Source organism: Dipodomys spectabilis, unplaced genomic scaffold, assembly GCF_019054845.1.
Source record: "Dipodomys spectabilis isolate Male_0828 unplaced genomic scaffold, ASM1905484v1 ptg000043l, whole genome shotgun sequence".
Classification (NCBI taxonomy): Eukaryota; Metazoa; Chordata; class Mammalia; order Rodentia; family Heteromyidae; genus Dipodomys; species Dipodomys spectabilis.
The window spans coordinates 7258567-7276905 of NW_024870720.1; the positions used below are offsets into that span (position 1 = coordinate 7258567).

The 18339-nt window shown below is 42.6% G+C and overlaps 1 protein-coding gene across 2 annotated transcripts in view; it reads right to left on the reverse strand.

Moving 5' to 3' along the window:
• Rfc1 (replication factor C subunit 1) overlaps nt 1–13940 on the reverse strand; it is a 65072-nt gene extending 51132 nt beyond the window's left edge. For both annotated transcript variants that reach the window (XM_042678067.1, XM_042678066.1), the window contains exons 1-2: nt 13824–13940; nt 1114–1242 (exon numbers count right to left, since the gene is read on the reverse strand). In XM_042678067.1, the coding sequence (XP_042534001.1) occupies nt 1114–1242; nt 13824–13826 (132 nt within the window). In that variant the 5' untranslated portion in view covers nt 13827–13940. The remainder of the gene's footprint in view (nt 1–1113; nt 1243–13823) is intronic.
• Nucleotides 13941–18339: the final 4399 nt, after the last annotated feature.

Sequence of the window (18339 nt, forward strand, 5' to 3'; positions counted from 1 at the left end):
TCTGTAAAACACACATCACAATCCTGTAAAACACACAGGCACTGGTGGCTCACGCCTGTAAACCTAGCTATTTAGGAGGCTGAGATCTGAGAATCTCCATGCAAAGCCAGCCTGGAAAGTCTATGAGACTATTATCTCCAATTAAAAACCAGAAAACTTCAAGTGGTGCTGTGACTCAAGTGGCAGAGTGCTAGCCTTGAGCTGAAGAGCTCAGGGACAGCGCCCAGAAGCAAAGTTCAAGCCCCATGACCGACAAAAATCAATCAATAAATAAAATCACAATTATAACCCAGAGCTGGTGGCTTACACCTATGATCCTAGCTACTCAGAAAGCTGAGATTTCAGGATCATGGTTCAAAGACAACCTAGACAGGAAAGTCCATGAGATACTTATCTCCAACTACATACCTATCAATTACACTGAATTGAGCCCAGGTACAGTGGTTCACACCTGCAATCCTAGCTACTCAAGAAGCTGATCTGAGGAATACATTTTAAAGCCAGCTCAAGCAGGAAAAGTCCATGAGACTCTCATCCCCAATTAACAACCAAAAAGCAGTAAGAAGAGCTGTGGCTCAAGCAGCTGAGCAACAGCTTTGAATGAAAAAGTGAAGGTCAGCACCCAAACCATGATTTCAAGCACCAGTACTACTGGGAAGTTGAGCTAAAAAAGGAAAGTGAGCCAGGTGCTGGTGGCTCACACCTGTAATCCTAACTACTCAGGAAGCTAAGATTTGAGGATCACAGTTCAAAGCCAACTCAGACAGGAAAGTCCGTGAGATTCTTACTACCAATTAACCACTAGAAAAACAGAAGTGGCCCTGTGGCTCAAAATGCTAGTGTGTATTAGCCTTGAGCAAAAAAGCTCAGGGACATCACCAAGGCCCTGAGTTCAAGCCTCACAACCAACCAAAAAAAAAAAGTGACTGCAGGATAAATATAGTTGAAGTAAACTGTTTGCATCTATGAAAACAGAACAAATGAAACCTGTTGAAATTGTTTTGGGAAGGGAGAATGACAGAGGAAGTGCGAATGATTAGAACATACATGTGTAAATGTCACAATAAAATCCTCCCCTGTACAACTACTCCATGCCAATTTTAAAAAACTGACCTTGATTTCCTTTATTCCTTTCTTTGATTTTAAAGTTTCTTCAGCAGACTTGGTTTTCTCATTCTTCTTTACAGTTTCGTTTACAGCTTTTTTCCCACTTGGTATAACTCCAAAGAATTTCCGAATATCCTAGAAACAAAAAAGAAGATTCCTAAGTAAACATTAACCAAATAAAATTCAAATTTCAATTATAAGCAGGACCATAGCTTATAATTCTCATAGCTCTGAGCTGAGTCATCTCTCCATACTTAGCAGGCACACAGCAGTACTCTTTTCATGAAAACACTAGGTGATAAAAACGCTATGTGATAAAATACCTTGAGTTCAAAAGAATTTTCCTTGCCAAAGGTGGATGGCTCACTCCTATAATCCTAGCTACCCAGGAGGCTGAGATCTGAGGAATGCAATTCAAAGCCAGCCCGAGTGGGCTGGAAAGGTGGCTCAGTGATAGGAGTGCTTGCCTAGCATGCATGGGGCCCTGGGTCCCATTCCTCAGCACCACATAAGCAGAAAAGGCCGGAAGTGGCGCTGTGGCTCAAGTGGTACAGGGGTAGCCTTGAGCTGAAGAGCTAAGGGACAGCGCCCAGGCCCAGAGTTCAAGCCCCACAACCAACAAAACGAAAAGAAAAAAAAAAAAAAGAAAGAAAAAAGCTGGAAGTAGAGCTGTGGCTCAAGTGAATAAGTTAATAAAGGAAGTCATCGTTTTTCCTCATAAGAAAAAGAATTGAATTTGAGGCTGGCAATACTTTGTTGCCTCTGGAGGAAATGAAAGTTTCACATTAGTGTCACCATCTGAAATGACAGTGAATCTCAGTGGTAACTGATCAAACACACAAACATACACACAACGCAGAGAAGCAGTGTAAGTCAGAGGGCACAGGGATGGGAAGATCAACTCCAAGTGGCTTTCAGCAGATAGGTCGTGGTTTCCAACTTGTCTTTGGACCACAAATGCTAAAAAGTCCAAGAAAAAAAATAGGAAAAAAAGAAACGGGCACTGGTCCAGTGACTCATGCCTGTATTCCCACTGAGGAGGTTGAGATCTGAGGATCACGGTTCAAAGCCAGCCCCTGCTGGAAAGTCTGTGAGACTCTTATCTCCAATAAACCACCAGAAAACCTGAAGTGGCGCTGTGGCTCAAGTGGTAGAGCACTTGCCTTGAGCTGAAGAGCTAAGGAACAGCACCCAGGCCCAGAGTTCAAGCCCCACAACTGACAAAAAAAGAGAAAAAATATAACTCAGAGAATTAAAACTAAAAACCATTGGCAATACTGAGCAAGCATTCCAATTTCTGTCTAGAAAAATCTCACCTCCTAGGTGCCAGTTTACAGACATGTGCCTCCATGCCCACCTTTTTCCATTCACATTCCCTTTCTTTTTCTTTACTCCTCCAAATGCCCAATACTAAGCCAGATTGTTTCCTTAAAAATTACATGATCCGGGCTGGGAAGGTGGCTCAGTGGTAGAGCGCTTGCCTTGCATGCCTGAGGCCCTGGGTTCGATTCCTCAGCGGCACATAAGCAAAAAGAAAAAAAAAGCCGGAAGTGGCGCTGTGGCTCAAGTGGTAGAGCGCTAGCCTTGAGCTGAAGAGCTGAGGGACAGTGCCCAGACCCAGAGTACAGGCCCCACGACCGGACCCAAAAAAAAAAAAAAAAAATTACATGATCCTTGGGGCTGGGAAGGTGGCTCAATGGTAGAGTGCTTGCCTCACATGCATGAGGCCCTGGGTTCGATTACTCAGCACCACATAAGCAGAAAAAGCCAGAAGTGGCACTGTGGCTCAAGTGGTAGAGAACTAGTCTTGAGCTGAAAAGCTGAGGGACAGTGCCCAGGCCCAGAGTTCAGGCCCCACAAACAACCAAAAAAAAAAAAAAAAAAAAAAAATTACATGATCCTGATCTAACTCAACATATCTCAAAAAGCTACACTTGGAGAAAAGAATTTTCTTCAGCATCTATAAGAGCAGCTGTCTTGATTATAAAAGCTAAGAGAGCAGCAGTTTTACTAATTTATAAGGTGTGACTTCACCCTGATCTCCCAGTGAACATTCTGTCTAGCGTTCCAAGTTGCCAAAGTCCATGAAATACAGAACAGGCTGAGTTGCTAATCAAAGTAGCTCACACAAGATCCACACACATCTTCCTCCCTTAGCCACTGACTTGTTGAAGGCCAGCAAGCTAAATCCTCACTTAGCCATTCTGAATGCTAAGAAAACCAGTGTCTTCATCAAATTATACAAACCAAATGCCTCCCTCTGAGATGTGACAGTCACTGAAGAAATTCTGATTGTGCTCAATCTTACAAGTGTCAAGAGAAAGAAAGCAGACTTGTGGGGCTCTGGAAAGAAGCTGTCCATGACTTTGATCTTGCCTGAAAACAAGCTTATGATAAGGACCCTAACTAGTGCAATACTCAAAGAAGCTCAAGGGAGAAAATGCCCAAACATGGGAAAATACAAATGAAACATAAACAATCAGAGATCAAAGAACAGAAAGGGTTAAGAAGGCTCATGAAGAACATGAGAATCAGAGAAGAGCAGATGGCAATCGGGAGCTTATAATGACTCTGTTCCGGTGGCTTTCTCGCTAATTTTGCTGGAGAAAGGCCTGAAATGGAAGGGGCATGCTGGAATGGCAGGAATGCCTGGTCTCTGCAAGATCCTGGGCCTTCCAGGATGTCCGAAAGTCTGGCAAATATGTTAAAATATGTGAGCAACTCAAAGATTAAATACATCAGTAAACTGTCAGCCCAATTTTGATGGAGAGTAGAATGCCCTCTTGACACAGGCTCTGCAGAAGGAAAGGAACCTAGATCTCCTAACGGAAGTAGAAATCACACAAACGTAGTACAGCTGGGAATCCCTCACACCAAATGCAGCCAAGCTGTGTACAGCGGCTTACCATTAGGTCATTCACTCCAATCATCTTCCTACAAAGAATTAAAAACTTCAAAAACTTTTTAAAGCTTTTTTTTGGTCGGTCGTAGGGCTTGAACTCTGGGCCTGGGAGCTGTCCCTCTCAGCATTTCAGCTCAAGGCGAGCGCTCTACCACTTGAGCCACAATGCCACTTCCTGTTTTCTGGTGGTGTATTGGAGAGGAGCATCTCACAGACTTTCCTGCCTGGGCTGGCTTGGAACAACTATCAGATCTTAGTCTCCTGAGTAGGTAGGATTACTGGCATACAGCTTTAAAACTTTTTAAACTGTAAAAAAGTTAGAAGAGATGACATTGTCCAAAAGCAAATGTACTCATTACCTGACTTATGAAACAATAACTCTTTTGTGCATCACCTTCAGAATAACAATTCTTAATAAAAATAAATAAATAAAACTGTGTTAATTCCTAAATTTAAGGGGGGGGGGGGGGAAGATTATGGCTAGGTGCCAGTAGCTCATACCTGTAATAGTAACTACTCAGGAGGCTGAGATCTAAAGATCATGGTTCAAAGCCAATCTGGGCAGGAAGCCCTCAGTTCAAACCTGGGGGCGGGAGGGGGGGGTGGGGGAGAGAGGGGAGTAGATAGATAACTTTCTACACATCAAGACTGATTTTCAGTGCCTGGGATAAACAATACAGATAACAATCTCTTCTTATACAACTTTCATTCTACTTTCTGCTCATAATGTTTCTGTTTTAGCAAAGATAACTATAAAGGAAATACAGAGAAAATAAAACAGAAGAAACTGCTCTCTTCCTCCCCCTACGATCTATTTTCAGTCTACCTGAGAGGCTCCTTTCCAAACAGAAGACCTATTTCCTTTCTTAATCGTGTTCAAAGGATACCCAGATTCTAAAGTTAAACATGAGCCTTAAACTACTCTCTCAATTAAATATGTATCACAGAAGATTTCAGGTACATGAGCCAAAAACACAAACCAAAAGACAAAACTCAATAGAAAATTGAAATAATTATCTAATTAAGTTCCTCTTTTGTAGCTACCTAAGTAAAATATCTGAAACATCGGAAGACTGATGGTATCTCATCTAATTGTTTTCTTTCATAATTCTGACATTTTCCCCAAAGCTTACCATACTCTGATTTCTATTCATCCAGAAATCAACTTTCTACAAATCTAAGACTTTTTACCTCCAAGCCAAAAAGTCAATTTTAAGTGAGTTGTCATAGTATATGCCTAAAATCCCAGCACTTGGAAGGCTGAGGTTGGAGGATCACAAATTGAGGCAAGCCTGCCTGCACACTGAATTCCTGACCAGCCAGAACTATAGAACGAGACTGCCTCAAAACAACAAAATAAAAACTCAAATTTAAACTACTTCAATGACCACAAAAATGACATTCAAACTAAGAATAGACCTACAATACAGGAAGATACTAGACTATTTCACTCATTGTCATGAATGTTTCCATAGTTTAGATGCATCCTCACAGAAGCTAGAGAGATACTTTCATACCACCAAGTTTTACCTCCCTGTTGATTTCTAATTGAAAATAAAAAGTCTGTTTGCACTTATTTACTCATCTATTTACAGAAAATGATGTGTCACACAACACACAGGAGTTCTCCATCCTTAAGGTGCCCGCCCTTACAGAGCTTCACGCTACTCAATCAAGCTGTCCACACACAGAACGCCCATTTATTAAAACACAGCTAAAACAGGGTGTCCATGGCTCATGCCTGTAACCCTAGCTACTCAAGAGGCTGACATCTGAGAATCCTGGTTTGAAGCCAGCCAGGATAGACAACTCAGAAAGAGTCTATTTCCAATTAACCAGTAAAAATGCAGGACTAAAGATGTAGCTCAAGGTGGTAGAGCACCAGCCTGTGAACAAAACTGCTGAGAACTCAGGGCCTTGAGTTCAAGCCCCAGTTTCAGCATAAACAAACAAACATACAGGTCTCTGAACATTCTTACTTTGTAAGCCAACATCCAGTTAACCTCAGTACGTCATGAAGTTCCCTCACAAATCTTCCATCTCCACTGCAGTTCTGAGTTCCATACGCAGTTAACAGTCTACCAAACACATCTCTATCCAAATGCCTAAAGATATCTCCAACTACTAATGAGCAAAACTAAGTTTATCTTGTACTACAACTTGATTTTTCTCCCTTCACTCCCCATCCTCCTCATTCACATTTTCAACATCCACCCAAAGTACCACCATGTCTCCTCCTTGCTCTGACCCTCCACTTACCCATCTCACTCATTCTACTTTCCAAACACTACTTCATCTCCTTGATTCAGGACTTAACTATTGGTTATCAAACTCTTATACAAGATTTACTGTGTAACATACAATGATTTGTTTTTTGTTTTGTTTTTTTTGGGTCCGGTCGTGGGCCTGGGCGCTGTCCCTCAGCTCTTCAGCTCAAGGCTAGCACTCTACCACTTGAGCCACAGCGCCACTTCTGACTTTTTTTTTCTGCTTATGTGGTGCTGAGGAATCAAACCCAGGGCCTCATGCATGCAAGGCAAGCGCTCTACCACTGAGCCACTTTCCCAATCCCCATACAATGATTTAAGACCTTTAAAATGTCAACTTATTTAGTCCATATAACAACCTATAAAATGAAAATGGTTCAGGAACTTATAGAGAGTACTCTAGGCATTCACACACATTATTCTTAGAGGAGGAATCCAAAGGCATAACAACTCCAAACATTTACAGTACTATTTGTCAAAAATTCCAACAAATGGAAACATGGGTTTTGTTGCTGCTGCTGCTGCTGCTAGTGTGTTTTTGCTTTCAGGGCTTTTGGGGGTGGGTTTTTTTGTCCTTTTAGAGGAAGTAAAGGGGAAATGCAAAAAGAGAGGAAGGGTGAACAAATACAGTCATAGTATTCAGTAGACACTATGTGGAAAATGTACTGTTCAACTTGTGAACAAGGATAGGAGGGAGAAACAGGCAAAGCAAAGGAAAGGGTGACATTGTCCAAAAAACAAACGTATTTGCCAGGCACCAGTGGCTCACGCCTGTAATCCTAGCTATTCAGGAGGCTGCGATCCAAGGATTGGGGTTCCAAGCCAGGCTGGGCAGAAAAGTACCAATGAGACTCTTATCTCCAATTAACTACTCAAAAACAAGAAGTAGCACTGTGGCTCAAGCAGTACAGCACTAAGCTTGAGCACAGAGGTTCAGGGGCAGCGCCCAGACCCTGAGTTCAAGCCCCACAACTTACCAAAAAAAAAATAAAATCATTACCTGACTTATGAAATGTTAACCCCTCTACTACAATATGTTAATTACAGCAATAAAGTTATATTTTTTGGGGGGGGGGGGGTGTCCGGTCGTGGGGCCTGAACTCTGGACCTGGGCGCTGTCCCTCAGCTCTTCAGCTCAAGGCTAGCGCTCTACCACTTGAGCCACAGCGCCACTTCCAGCTTTTTTCTTTTTTGAAAAGTTATATTTTTAAAAATAACCCAGTTTGGGGCTGGGAAGTTGGTTCAGTGGTAGAGTGCTTGCCTAGCATGCATGAGGCCTTGGGTTCGATTCCTTAGCACCACATAAGCAGAAAAAAGCCAGAAGTGGCATTGTGGCCCAAGTGGTAGGGCATTAGCCTTGAGCTGAAGAGCTGAGGGACAGTGCCCAGGCCCAGAGTTCAGCCCCCAGGACCAGACCAAAAAAAAACTTTCGTTACTAAGTTTTTAAATGCAAAATGCTTTTAAATATAAGTAATAAAGCACTAGACTTTGTCAGATAAACAAAGAAAAAATTTTAAACCAAGTATTTAAATCTTGTTTGTTTTTGTTTTTGTTTTTTTTCCATCATGGGGCTTGAACTCTGGGCTTGGTCGCTGTCCCTGCGCTCTTCAGCTTAAGGCTAGCGCTCAACCACTTAAACCACAGTGCCACTTCCAGTTTTCTGGTGGTTAATTGGAGATAAGGGTCACACGGATTTTCCTGCCCTGCCCAGGCCCTGCCCGGGCTGGCTTTGAACCGTGATCCTCAGATCTCAGCCTCCTGAGTAGCTAAGCTTACAGGCATGAGCCACAGGTGCCCAGCTCAAGTATTTAAATCTTTAGACCATATCAAGATTTTTCCAACTTGGTAGGCTAGTTACAGATCTACTAATACAATTAGTAGATGAAAAAAATCTTTCTGAACTCCTACACTCACAGAAATGAGCTATCATGAACTTTAGCTTCAGAATGTCAAAGTATAAAAGCTGATATATATTTGCTTCAAAATATAACCAAACACCTGGATTGGAAAGATTAACATCGTGAAAATGGCAATACTTCCCAAGGCTATCTACAAATTCAACGCAATACCTATCAAAATTCCACCCTCATTCTTCAAGGAAATAGAAGAGGCAATCCAAAAATTCATATGGAACAATAAAAGACCCCGAATAGCAAAAACGCTCCTCAACGGAAAGAACACTGCTGGAGGAATATCAATACCAAATTTCAAACTCTACTATAAAGCCATAGTAATCAAAACAGCTTGGTATTGGCATAAGAACAGACCTCAGGACCAATGGAATAGAATTGAAAACCCAGAAATGAACCTACAGACCTATAGCCATCTAATCTTCGATAAGGGAGCTAAAACAATAGAATGGAAGAAAGACAGCCTCTTCAGTAAATGGTGCTGGCAAAATTGGTTAACTACATGTAGAAAACTAAAGCTAGATCCTTATATATCACCCTGCACCAGAATCAACTCCAAATGGATCAAAGACCTTGAAGTCAAAGCAGACACTCTGAAAACATTACAGGATGGAATAGGAGAAACCCTAGGTCTCCTTGGCTCAGGCCGAAATTTTTTGAATAGAGACCCGGAAACACAACAAATCAAAGAAAGGTTGGACAAATGGGATTGCATAAAGTTGCAGAGCTTCTGCAGGGCAAATGACATAGCTAGCAAAATCAATAGAAAGCCCACAGATTGGGAGAAGATCTTTACTAGCCATACAACGGACAAGGGTCTCATATCTAAAATATACTTGGAACTCAAAAAATTAAACACCCCAACAACAAATCCTCAAAGAAACAACTGCCCAATAAATAAGTGGGCAAAAGACTTAAAGAGAAACTTCTCTGAAGAAGAAAGAAGGATGGCCAATAGACACATGAAGAAATGTTCAACATCCCTAGCCATAAAAGAAATGCAAATCAAAACAACATTGAGATATCACCTCACCCCAGTTAGAACAGCAAAAATCAAGAACTCTAACAACAACAGATGCTGGAGGGGATGTGGACAGAAAGGAACCTTACTTCATTGTTGGTGGGAATGTAAACTTGTTCAACCACTTTGGAAAGCAGTATGGAGGTTCCTCAAAAGACTTCACATAGAACTCCCCTATGACCCAGCAACCCCACTTTTGGGCATTTACCCAAATGTTTACAAACAAGACCACACTAAAGCTACCAGCACAACAATGTTTATTGCAGCATTATTTACCATAGCTAAGATATGGAACCAACCCAGATGCCCCTCAGTAGATGAATGGATCAAGAAAATGTGGTATATATACACAATGGAATTCTATGCCTCCATCAGAAAGAATGACATTGCCCCATTTGTTAGGAAATGGAAAAACTTGGAAAAAATTATATTAAGTGAAGTAAGCCAGGCCCAAAGAAACATAGGTCCCATGGTTTCCCTTATTTGCAATATCTAGTATATGTATGAGTCAAGCGGAAAAGGTCAGATAATGTGATGTCAGGAAAATGAACCCTTAGATATGTATTTTAATGTTTTTTTCTTTCATGCATGTGTTTCTAACGCATTTATAAGATTATCTCTTTGTTGCTTTGTATGTCCCTCCCCCACAGTATAACCCCTGCTTTCACTATATTTGATGTCAGTATAACTTGTGGAGGAGATGGGGAAAAACCAGTTGTTTAAGGATACAGGTGGACCTGTTGCAACAATGAGAAGTACAAGTTGTCATGTCCAAAACAAGCTTTACAACGTCGGTGGGGGGGAGGGGGGGGGAAGGATTGGGATTGGGGGGGGAGGGGGGAGGCTGGGAAGGGATGTGAAGGGTAAACCAAAGGAGGAGGCTGCAATGCTTGGTAAGAAATGTACGCATTATCCTGCCCATTGTAACCCCTCTGTACAGTATGTTCACAAATAAAATTAAATTAAAAAATATATATATAACCAAACAGCTCTAACGACTTTTTCCAATCAATATACAAATCATATTCGCCTATGAAAAATGTAAAGAGAAAGCAAATGATGTCACCCTGCTCATTCACCTTGAAGAGTAGAGGATTTTATGCAAAGTAAATACCAGAGCTCTGCAGAGTGGCGACTAAATAGAATGCACTAGTTTCACTTCTCCAATTTGAGAAGAAATATAAATACTTTTTAAGTAGCCCACCAAATTCACAAGCAGCAGAAGTTATCAAGTTATCAACACACTTCACAAAATCTATCCAAATACAAAAACTACCATGAAAACCAGCAAATGCAAAACCATACTTTTATATTATAAAATATAGCTGATAACAGCAGAGAAAATGATTATAATTTTAATAAGTAATTTTAATAATTTTAAAATATTTCAATTACAGTAAGGCCTTGTGCTTTGAGAGCAACAGTAAGCTCTTCAAAGACTTTCCCCCAGAGAATAAGGAAAAACACTTGACACCCACATTCAATACTGTACAGATTCTAGCAAGAAGAATTAGTAAAGAATATGAAATAAAAAGCCCTTGTCCTTCAGCTGCATACTTCCCTTCTTTGGAGGTAACAAATGTTTTCAGTTAGTTCCTGTGTTCTTCCTACAGAGATTTTCTAACTTGGCAATTGTTTCATATTGTATCAGGTAAAAAGTTTTCTCCTTTTTCTAATGGCCACACAGTATTTCACTATGTGGATACAGTATTGTATTTCTCTATTGATAATTTCTTTTTACTAATTTGTTTTGAGACAGGGACTCACCATTTGCCCAGACTGACCTCAAACACATTCTCCTGCCTTAGCCTCTGGCCTCTGAGTGCTGGGATAACAGGGATGCCCACACACATTGACAACTTCGGATTAGAAAACATCTGGGATAAATACAGCTCCCACAGCAAGGGCTGTTAACCTTTTATCTACGGATGGACTTAAGAAGTCAGGTAAATCTCCTAAAATAATTTGTTATGTGCCTATATGCATTTTTCTTTCTTTCTTTCTTTTCTGGTCATGGGGCTTGAACTCAGGGCCTGGGCACTGTCCCTGAGCCTCTCTGTGCTCCAGGCTAGCACTCTACTACTTGAGCCACAGGGGCATTTCTGGTTTTTGAGTAGTTAATTGGAGGTAAGAGTTTCATGGGCACTTTTCTGCTTGGCCTTAAACAGCAATTATCAGATTTCAGAACTACAGGATGAGCCACCAGTGCTGGCTCCACTTACACGTTTTTTTCAGAGTAGTTTAATACAGATAAGAGTCATAGATTTTCCTGCCCAGGCTGGCTTCAAACTGCAATCCTCAGATCTCAGCCTCCACAGTAGCTAGGATTACAGATATATGCCACCAGCACCCAGCACCTATAATGCATTTCTCTGGGCAAAAAATTTACATACCATGAACCACACTTATTAAAGTGAACTGTGACCCACAGAAAAGTTTTAAAACTCCTATAATTTAAGTACAAATGAATAAATATTTGTTAAACAGCCATTTAGTCAAGGGGTTTGTTAGACTATTTTTTGTACCAGACAATGAAGAACTAAGTTAAATACAAATAGTATACAGACTTAAATACAATAATATACAAAATTCTTATGAGAACCTTTTCACATTAAAAAAAAAACTCTTCAGTGATAGTACTAGAATTTAAACTCAGATCCTCCTACTTGCTTATCAGGCACTCTACAGCTGAGCCACACTTCTAACACTGTTTTTGGTTTTTAAGACAGGATCTCTAAGTAGCTCAGGTTGTTCACAACTTACTCTGTAACCCAGGCTATCCTCAACTCAAGATCCTCCTGACTCTACCTCCTGAGTACTAGGATTACAAAAATGCACCACCATACCCATTCCAATTGACTGCTCTGACCATTTATTTTCTGCAAAGAGGTTTGTGAACAGGAATACTAAAGAAACAAAATGAAGTTACTGAATGGTCAAAAGGTAGCCAGCCATACAAGCTGCTGTTCACCCTACCTCACAACAAAGGCATCTCCAATGCCCCTTCAAATCTATGTAATTTCTGAGAATACAAGTCAGTGGTAGTGGAGCAGTTGTATAATGCCTAGCACATCATGTTCTAGAACAGAAGCTAGACATGTATTATTTTGCTTAATCCTGAAGATAATCATTTGAGGGACTGGGAATGTGACTCAAACTGGTAGAGTGTTAGCCTTGTGCAAAAAGAATCTCAGGGATGGTATCCAGGTCCTGAGTTCAAGCCTCAGGACTGACCAAAAAAAAAAAAAAAAGACAAGATAGTTATTATTTCCCCACACACTTTGAAAGTAAAGACTAAAAATGACTGTACTTATTTGCCCAAGACCACACATTAAACTATACTAACACACTAATACAATTATAAAGTATGAAACTGAGACATCGCCTTCATCTTCAAGATTCCAAATCTCATCTACTTTCTACAACACTTTGGTGCCTGAACTCCAAATTGTAATGATGCTTATTTGAGGAAACAGAACATAACTTAGTGGTCAGAAAGATCTTCGTTCTTAATTCTAGTTCAATGATCTACTAGTTTATGACAACTGTTTAAAAGGTGCCTTTGCTGTCTATAGAAGTGGACTGCCGTGGGTTAAAATTTTAAGAAGGTATTTAAAAAGAAAACAGCTCACTATGTCTAAAGATTAGTCTATGGAGGTTACTATCATTATCTTTTGGGGGGGCTGGTGGAAACACTTAGGCAACAAAATTGCCCAGTATGACACAAAACCTCTTCCCCTAAAATGCTCACATTCTAACAAGTTCCAAAATGATGGAAATACATTATATCTGATTAAGTATCTTCTGGCTTCACAGAACATCTTCACCTGCCCTTTAAAGATAGTTCACACAAGTCACTGTACCCACAATTGCAGCATCATGACTGCTGCTTCTACCAGAAGCCATTTCATTTGCAATCTGAAGGTTCTTTCTACAGAATTACGCGCTTTAGTTTTGCTGATAAGAAATGACAGCTGTCAAATATAGTACATCTGCTTCTACTCTGTAACCCCCACCCCAATCAACCGTGTTATCCATTCGACTGCTGTAAAAGAATTCTCCAAATATAGTAATTTACAAAAAAACAAAACAAAAAAACTTCCTCGGGGCCACTGGGGAGCGTTTCGACGAGGAGCTAAGACGCGGGTTGAAGGCCTGAAACGACTTTTTCCTGAGAGAATCAAAGTTTGTTAACACTCTCCTTCCCAAAGCTTGAAATGGACGCTTTTAGGAAGCACGACTCGGACTTCCCAGGGCGGACAACGAGGTACTGGAAAGTAACTTTTACTACGACGTCCCAAGATCAGCACCCCCCCCCGCCGCACCCCGTCTTCCTCCCTCCCCCGGGGGCTGGGGAGGTAGAAGTGCCGCGTAGCGCCGAAATCCCAGCAGCCACCGAGAGCAGGACCCCCCCCCCCCACCCCGGCCCCACGACCGACACCGATCGCAGGCAAGCCCCAGCGCCCGGAGCAGGCGCCCGGAGCAGGGCCCCACGGCCGCGGCTTCCCCTCCGGAGGCCCCTCCGCCCGCCTCCGCCACCCTGCAAACCCGCAGCGCCCCAGCCCCCCGGGCCGCACAGCCTCCCCACCCCTCCGGGACTCGGCCTCTCCACACACCATCGCAGCCAACAGATTAAGAAGCAGGTGGGCCAGGCCGACCGTCTGGGAATCCGTTATCGGTGCTCGGGATCCATTGGCGCCAACAACTTCTCCCGCGAAGTACAAGGGGCGGCGGCGCGCGGCGATGACGTCGGGAGGCGCGCGCTTTCCTTCTGCCCCGCCCAGAGGCGGGAGGTGCGACGTGGGCCCTGGTGTGGCCCCGGCGGCGGCGGCGGCGGCGCGGCGAGCGGGCTGGCGGCGGCTGCTCTCGCGAGGGCCCGCGCGATCGCGGCCCGCGCGTGCCTGTGGCGCCCCGTGGTACTCTGTGGCTTGGGCGCGATGCCCACTTTCGGGAGCTGGTTTCCGGGGGGGATCCGATTCCTGCCGGCTCCACGTGTACTGCGTCCTGCTTCTGGACGGTGTTGATCGCACCGATCACGCTTGAATACCTATTCTGGCTGGGCGTCCGGGGCTCACGCCTGGAAGCCTGCTCAGGCTGAGACCTGAGGATCATGGTTCGAAGCCAGCCCAGGCAGGAAAGTCCATGAGACTTTCCGATTAACCGCCAAAACCCAGCTGGGAATCCCAGCTACTCAGGAGGCCGAGTGAGATCTGAGGATCGTGGTTCCATGACTGTATCTCCAATAAAGCATAGAAAAAGCCAGAAGTGGTTCCGTGGCGCAAGTAAAGTTCTAGCCTTGAGCACAAAGGAGCCCAGGGAGAGCACCCAGGCCCAAAGTGAAAGACCCATGACAGGCCATGTGGTAGAGCACTACCCTTAAGCATAAAAGCTCAGGGACAGTGCCCAGGCCCTGAGTTCAAGATCCAGGACTGAAAACAAAATCTTCTGAAACAAATTTCATTAAAAAGTATTTGCTCTGATTTTTGAAGTGTTTGACCCAACTGAATTATTAGGTCAAACAACGAATAAGAAGAGACACCCTGTTCCAAAACCACCAGACCAAAGGAAGGGCAGCCTTTATCTTGCCCAACCCCAGAGCAAAAAGGACTTCTATAAAGCCAGTTCACCACCACTCACTCCATTTTATTAATGAAAAAATCTGAAGCCCAGACAAATTAAACTCTGCTCCAAAGCTAACAAATCAGAAAATCTGGACTTCACAAACATGCATCGTTGCTAAGCTAAATCACTCAAGGAAGAAGTGTATGCTCTTTGGTGAGCGCAGAGGAAAAAACAAACCTAAGATGGAGTTTTGTTGTTTGGTTGAGGAGGGAGGGTGTTGTTTTGGTGCCAGTCCTAAGACATGAACTCAGGACCGGGAGTACTGTCCCTGAGCTTTTTTCAGTCAAGGCTAGCACTCTACCCATTTGAGCCACGTCTCCACTTCCAGATTTTTGGTGTCTACTTTGAGGTAATAATCTCACAGATTTTTCTCCTGTCTGGGCTGACTTTGAACCTAGATCCTCAATGTCAGCCTTCTGATGATAGGATTACAAATGTGAACCAACAGCACCCAACTGTTACTTGGTTTTGTTTTGTTTTGTTTTGTGAGATAGTCTTGCAGTATGCCAGCCACTCCTGAGCCTCCTGCCTCTGCCTCTTGTCATCTGGGATTACAGGTGTACACCACCACACCCAGACAACAAGTTTTATATCAATAGATAAGTGACTGAATTGTATAAAAGAATTCAACGTTTGCATTCAATTTTTTTGTTTGTTTGTTTTGTTTGTTTGTGTCAGTCATGGGGCTTGAACTCTGGGCCTGGGCACTGTCCCTCAGCTCTTCAGCTCAAGACTAGCACTCTACCATTTGAGCCACAGCCCCACTTCCGGCTTTTTCTGTTTATGTGGTGCTTAGGACTCAAACCCAGGGCCTCATGCATGCAAGGCAAGCACACTACCACTGAGCCACCTTCCCAGCCCATTTGCATTCAATTTGAAAGAAAACCTGAGACAAAGAGTTTAGTGGGAAGAATATTGTTTCAGCTTTGGCCTAGACTTAAAAAAAAAAATCTTTTTCCTCCCTTCCTTCTCTGTGTGGTCTTATCACTTATATCTCTGCATTAAAAGATAACAGACGGCCGGGCGCTGGTGGCTCACGCCTGTAATCCTAGCTACTCAGGAGGCTGAGATCTGAGGATCGCGGTTCAAAGCCAGCCAGGGCAGGAAAGACCGTGAGACTCCTATCTCCAATAAACCACCAGAAAACCGGAAGTGGCGCTGTAGCTCAAGTGGTAGAGCGCTCGCCTTGAGCTGAAGAGCTGAGGGACAGCGCCCAGGCCCAGAGTTCAAGCCCCACGACCGACAAAAAAAAAAAAAAAAAAAAAAAATAAAAGATAACAGACTGAGTTCAAGCCCCAAGACCCCCCCCCCAAAAAAAAAAACAGTCAAAAGATAGAGCCTTCTGGAATACACTTTATATTGATTAAATGCCTCTTGCTATGTGTATCCAGCATGCAGTTTTGGACTATTACTAATTTGGGTCTCTTCCCCCCCTCCCCACCACCACCACCACTATTGTAATACACAACTTACAAATAAGTAAACTGTTAAGATGAAATTTTCAAAATACACTGAATAAAGTGTTACTCATGAGCAGCAGGGCCTTATGGTCTAGATTCTTCTAAAAACCAGTATGCTAGCTTCCCAAACACAGCATATACTAGTTCTCTAACCATGGGCAAGTTACTATAATTCTGTTTCCTCATCCATAAAATAAAGATAATAGCACCATTATTTATTTATTTATTTATTTTGTTGGTCATTTATATTTATTTTGTTGAACTCTGGGCTTGGGCGCTATGCCTGAGCTCTTCAGCTCACCACTTGAGCCTCAGCACCACTCCCAGTTTTTAGTGGTTTTTATTGGAGATCAGAGTCTCACGGAATTTCCTACTCTGGCTTTGAACCTCGATCCTCTGATCTCAGCCTCCTGAGTAGCTAGGATTACAGGTGTGAGCCACCAGCACCGGCAGTACCACTTTATAAAGTTGTTACAGAATTGTTTCTGACACATAGTAGATAAAAATGTGGGAAGTAGGAGGGTGTTTAGTTTGTATTTTGTTTTCTTAAGAAAATTTTGCTATAAAGCCTGGGTTTGCCTTGAACCCTAGAGCCTCCTGCCTCAACCTCTAGGATATTAGAATTACAATTGTGAGCCATCACATCCAGCAAATAACAGTATTATAATTTCACAGTTATCGTTATTACGCAGGATAGATGTCATAAAGGGAAAGAATTCCAAAAGTAGGCCTGTCTGAGCTGTGCACTGGTGGCTCACACATGTGATCCTAGCTACTCAGGAGGCAGAGATCTGAGGATCATGGTCCAAAGCCAGCCCAAGCAGGAAACTCCATGAGACTCTTATTTCCAACTAACTACCAGAAAACCAGAAGTGGAACCGTGACTCAAAATGGCAAAGCACTAGCCTTAAACAAAAGAGCTCAAGGACAGCACTTAGTCCACAAGTTCAAGCCTCCTGACAAAAAAAAAAAAAAGGCTTGTCTGTTCCACAATTTTGCTTCAGGAAATACTTGATTAGGGAGGAGGTAGGTCCTTAGAACTCTTAAGAAATCAATGAAATCTATGACCCAGCTCTAGAAAAGTGAATATAGCAAATATATTTCAAACTTTTATCTATAATATCAAAGGACTTAGACTTACACCAGTTTATAATCTCATTGTGCTGTACCACAATAAATTAGCAACTAATTAAAGTTGAACATATTTTTATATCCCACTACTTTTAACTTGTGTTTTCTTTTCTAGCTCTTTGAATCCTTCTTTGAAGTTAAGTCAGAAGCTTATAGTCTCCAGAAACATACTTACCTGTATTTATTAGGTTGTTTTCCTTAGGAATATTTATTTACTTTGAAAATACTCTAAACCTGGGATAGTGGTGCATGGCTATAATCTAAGCATGCAGAAGGGTGAAGCAGAAAGATCTCAAGGCCAAGCCTGAGCTGCAAAACAAGACTGTTTCATAAAAACAAAAAAAGAAGTGAGTAACGTGGCTTTTGCCTGTTAGCTATTCAGGACCAGGACATTGCCATCCAGATGATTTGAGGTCATCCTAGGCAAAAAGTTTATGAAACCACCCTCCGGCTGCTCACCTAATGGTTGAATCTGGCAGCCCAGCTGTGTAGGAGTCCAAAACCAGGAGGATTGCAATTCTAGGCCAGACTGGGCAAAAATATTCATGAGACTCCATCTCAATAGAAAAGCCGGGCTACTGTCATCCCTGCTGCAATGGGAAGCATGAAATAGATCATAGTCCAAACACAAGCCTGGATCAAAGCCAACATCCTATAAAAATTTTTTAAAATGAACAAACAGCACAAAAAATAGGCCAGAGCCATGGACTATCAATAGAGCACCTGCCTAGCACTCATAAAGCAAGGCCCTGAGTTGAAACCCTAGACAGAGGCAGAGACTAGGGTGGGGGGGAGTAACAGGGGAAAAAGGGGGCAAGAACGAAAGAAGGGAGGAAGGGTAGGAGGGAGGAAGGCAGCGAGAAGGAATATCTCAGATATGTGCTAGATTAAAAATTATTCTACATTGTGTCTCTTGCAC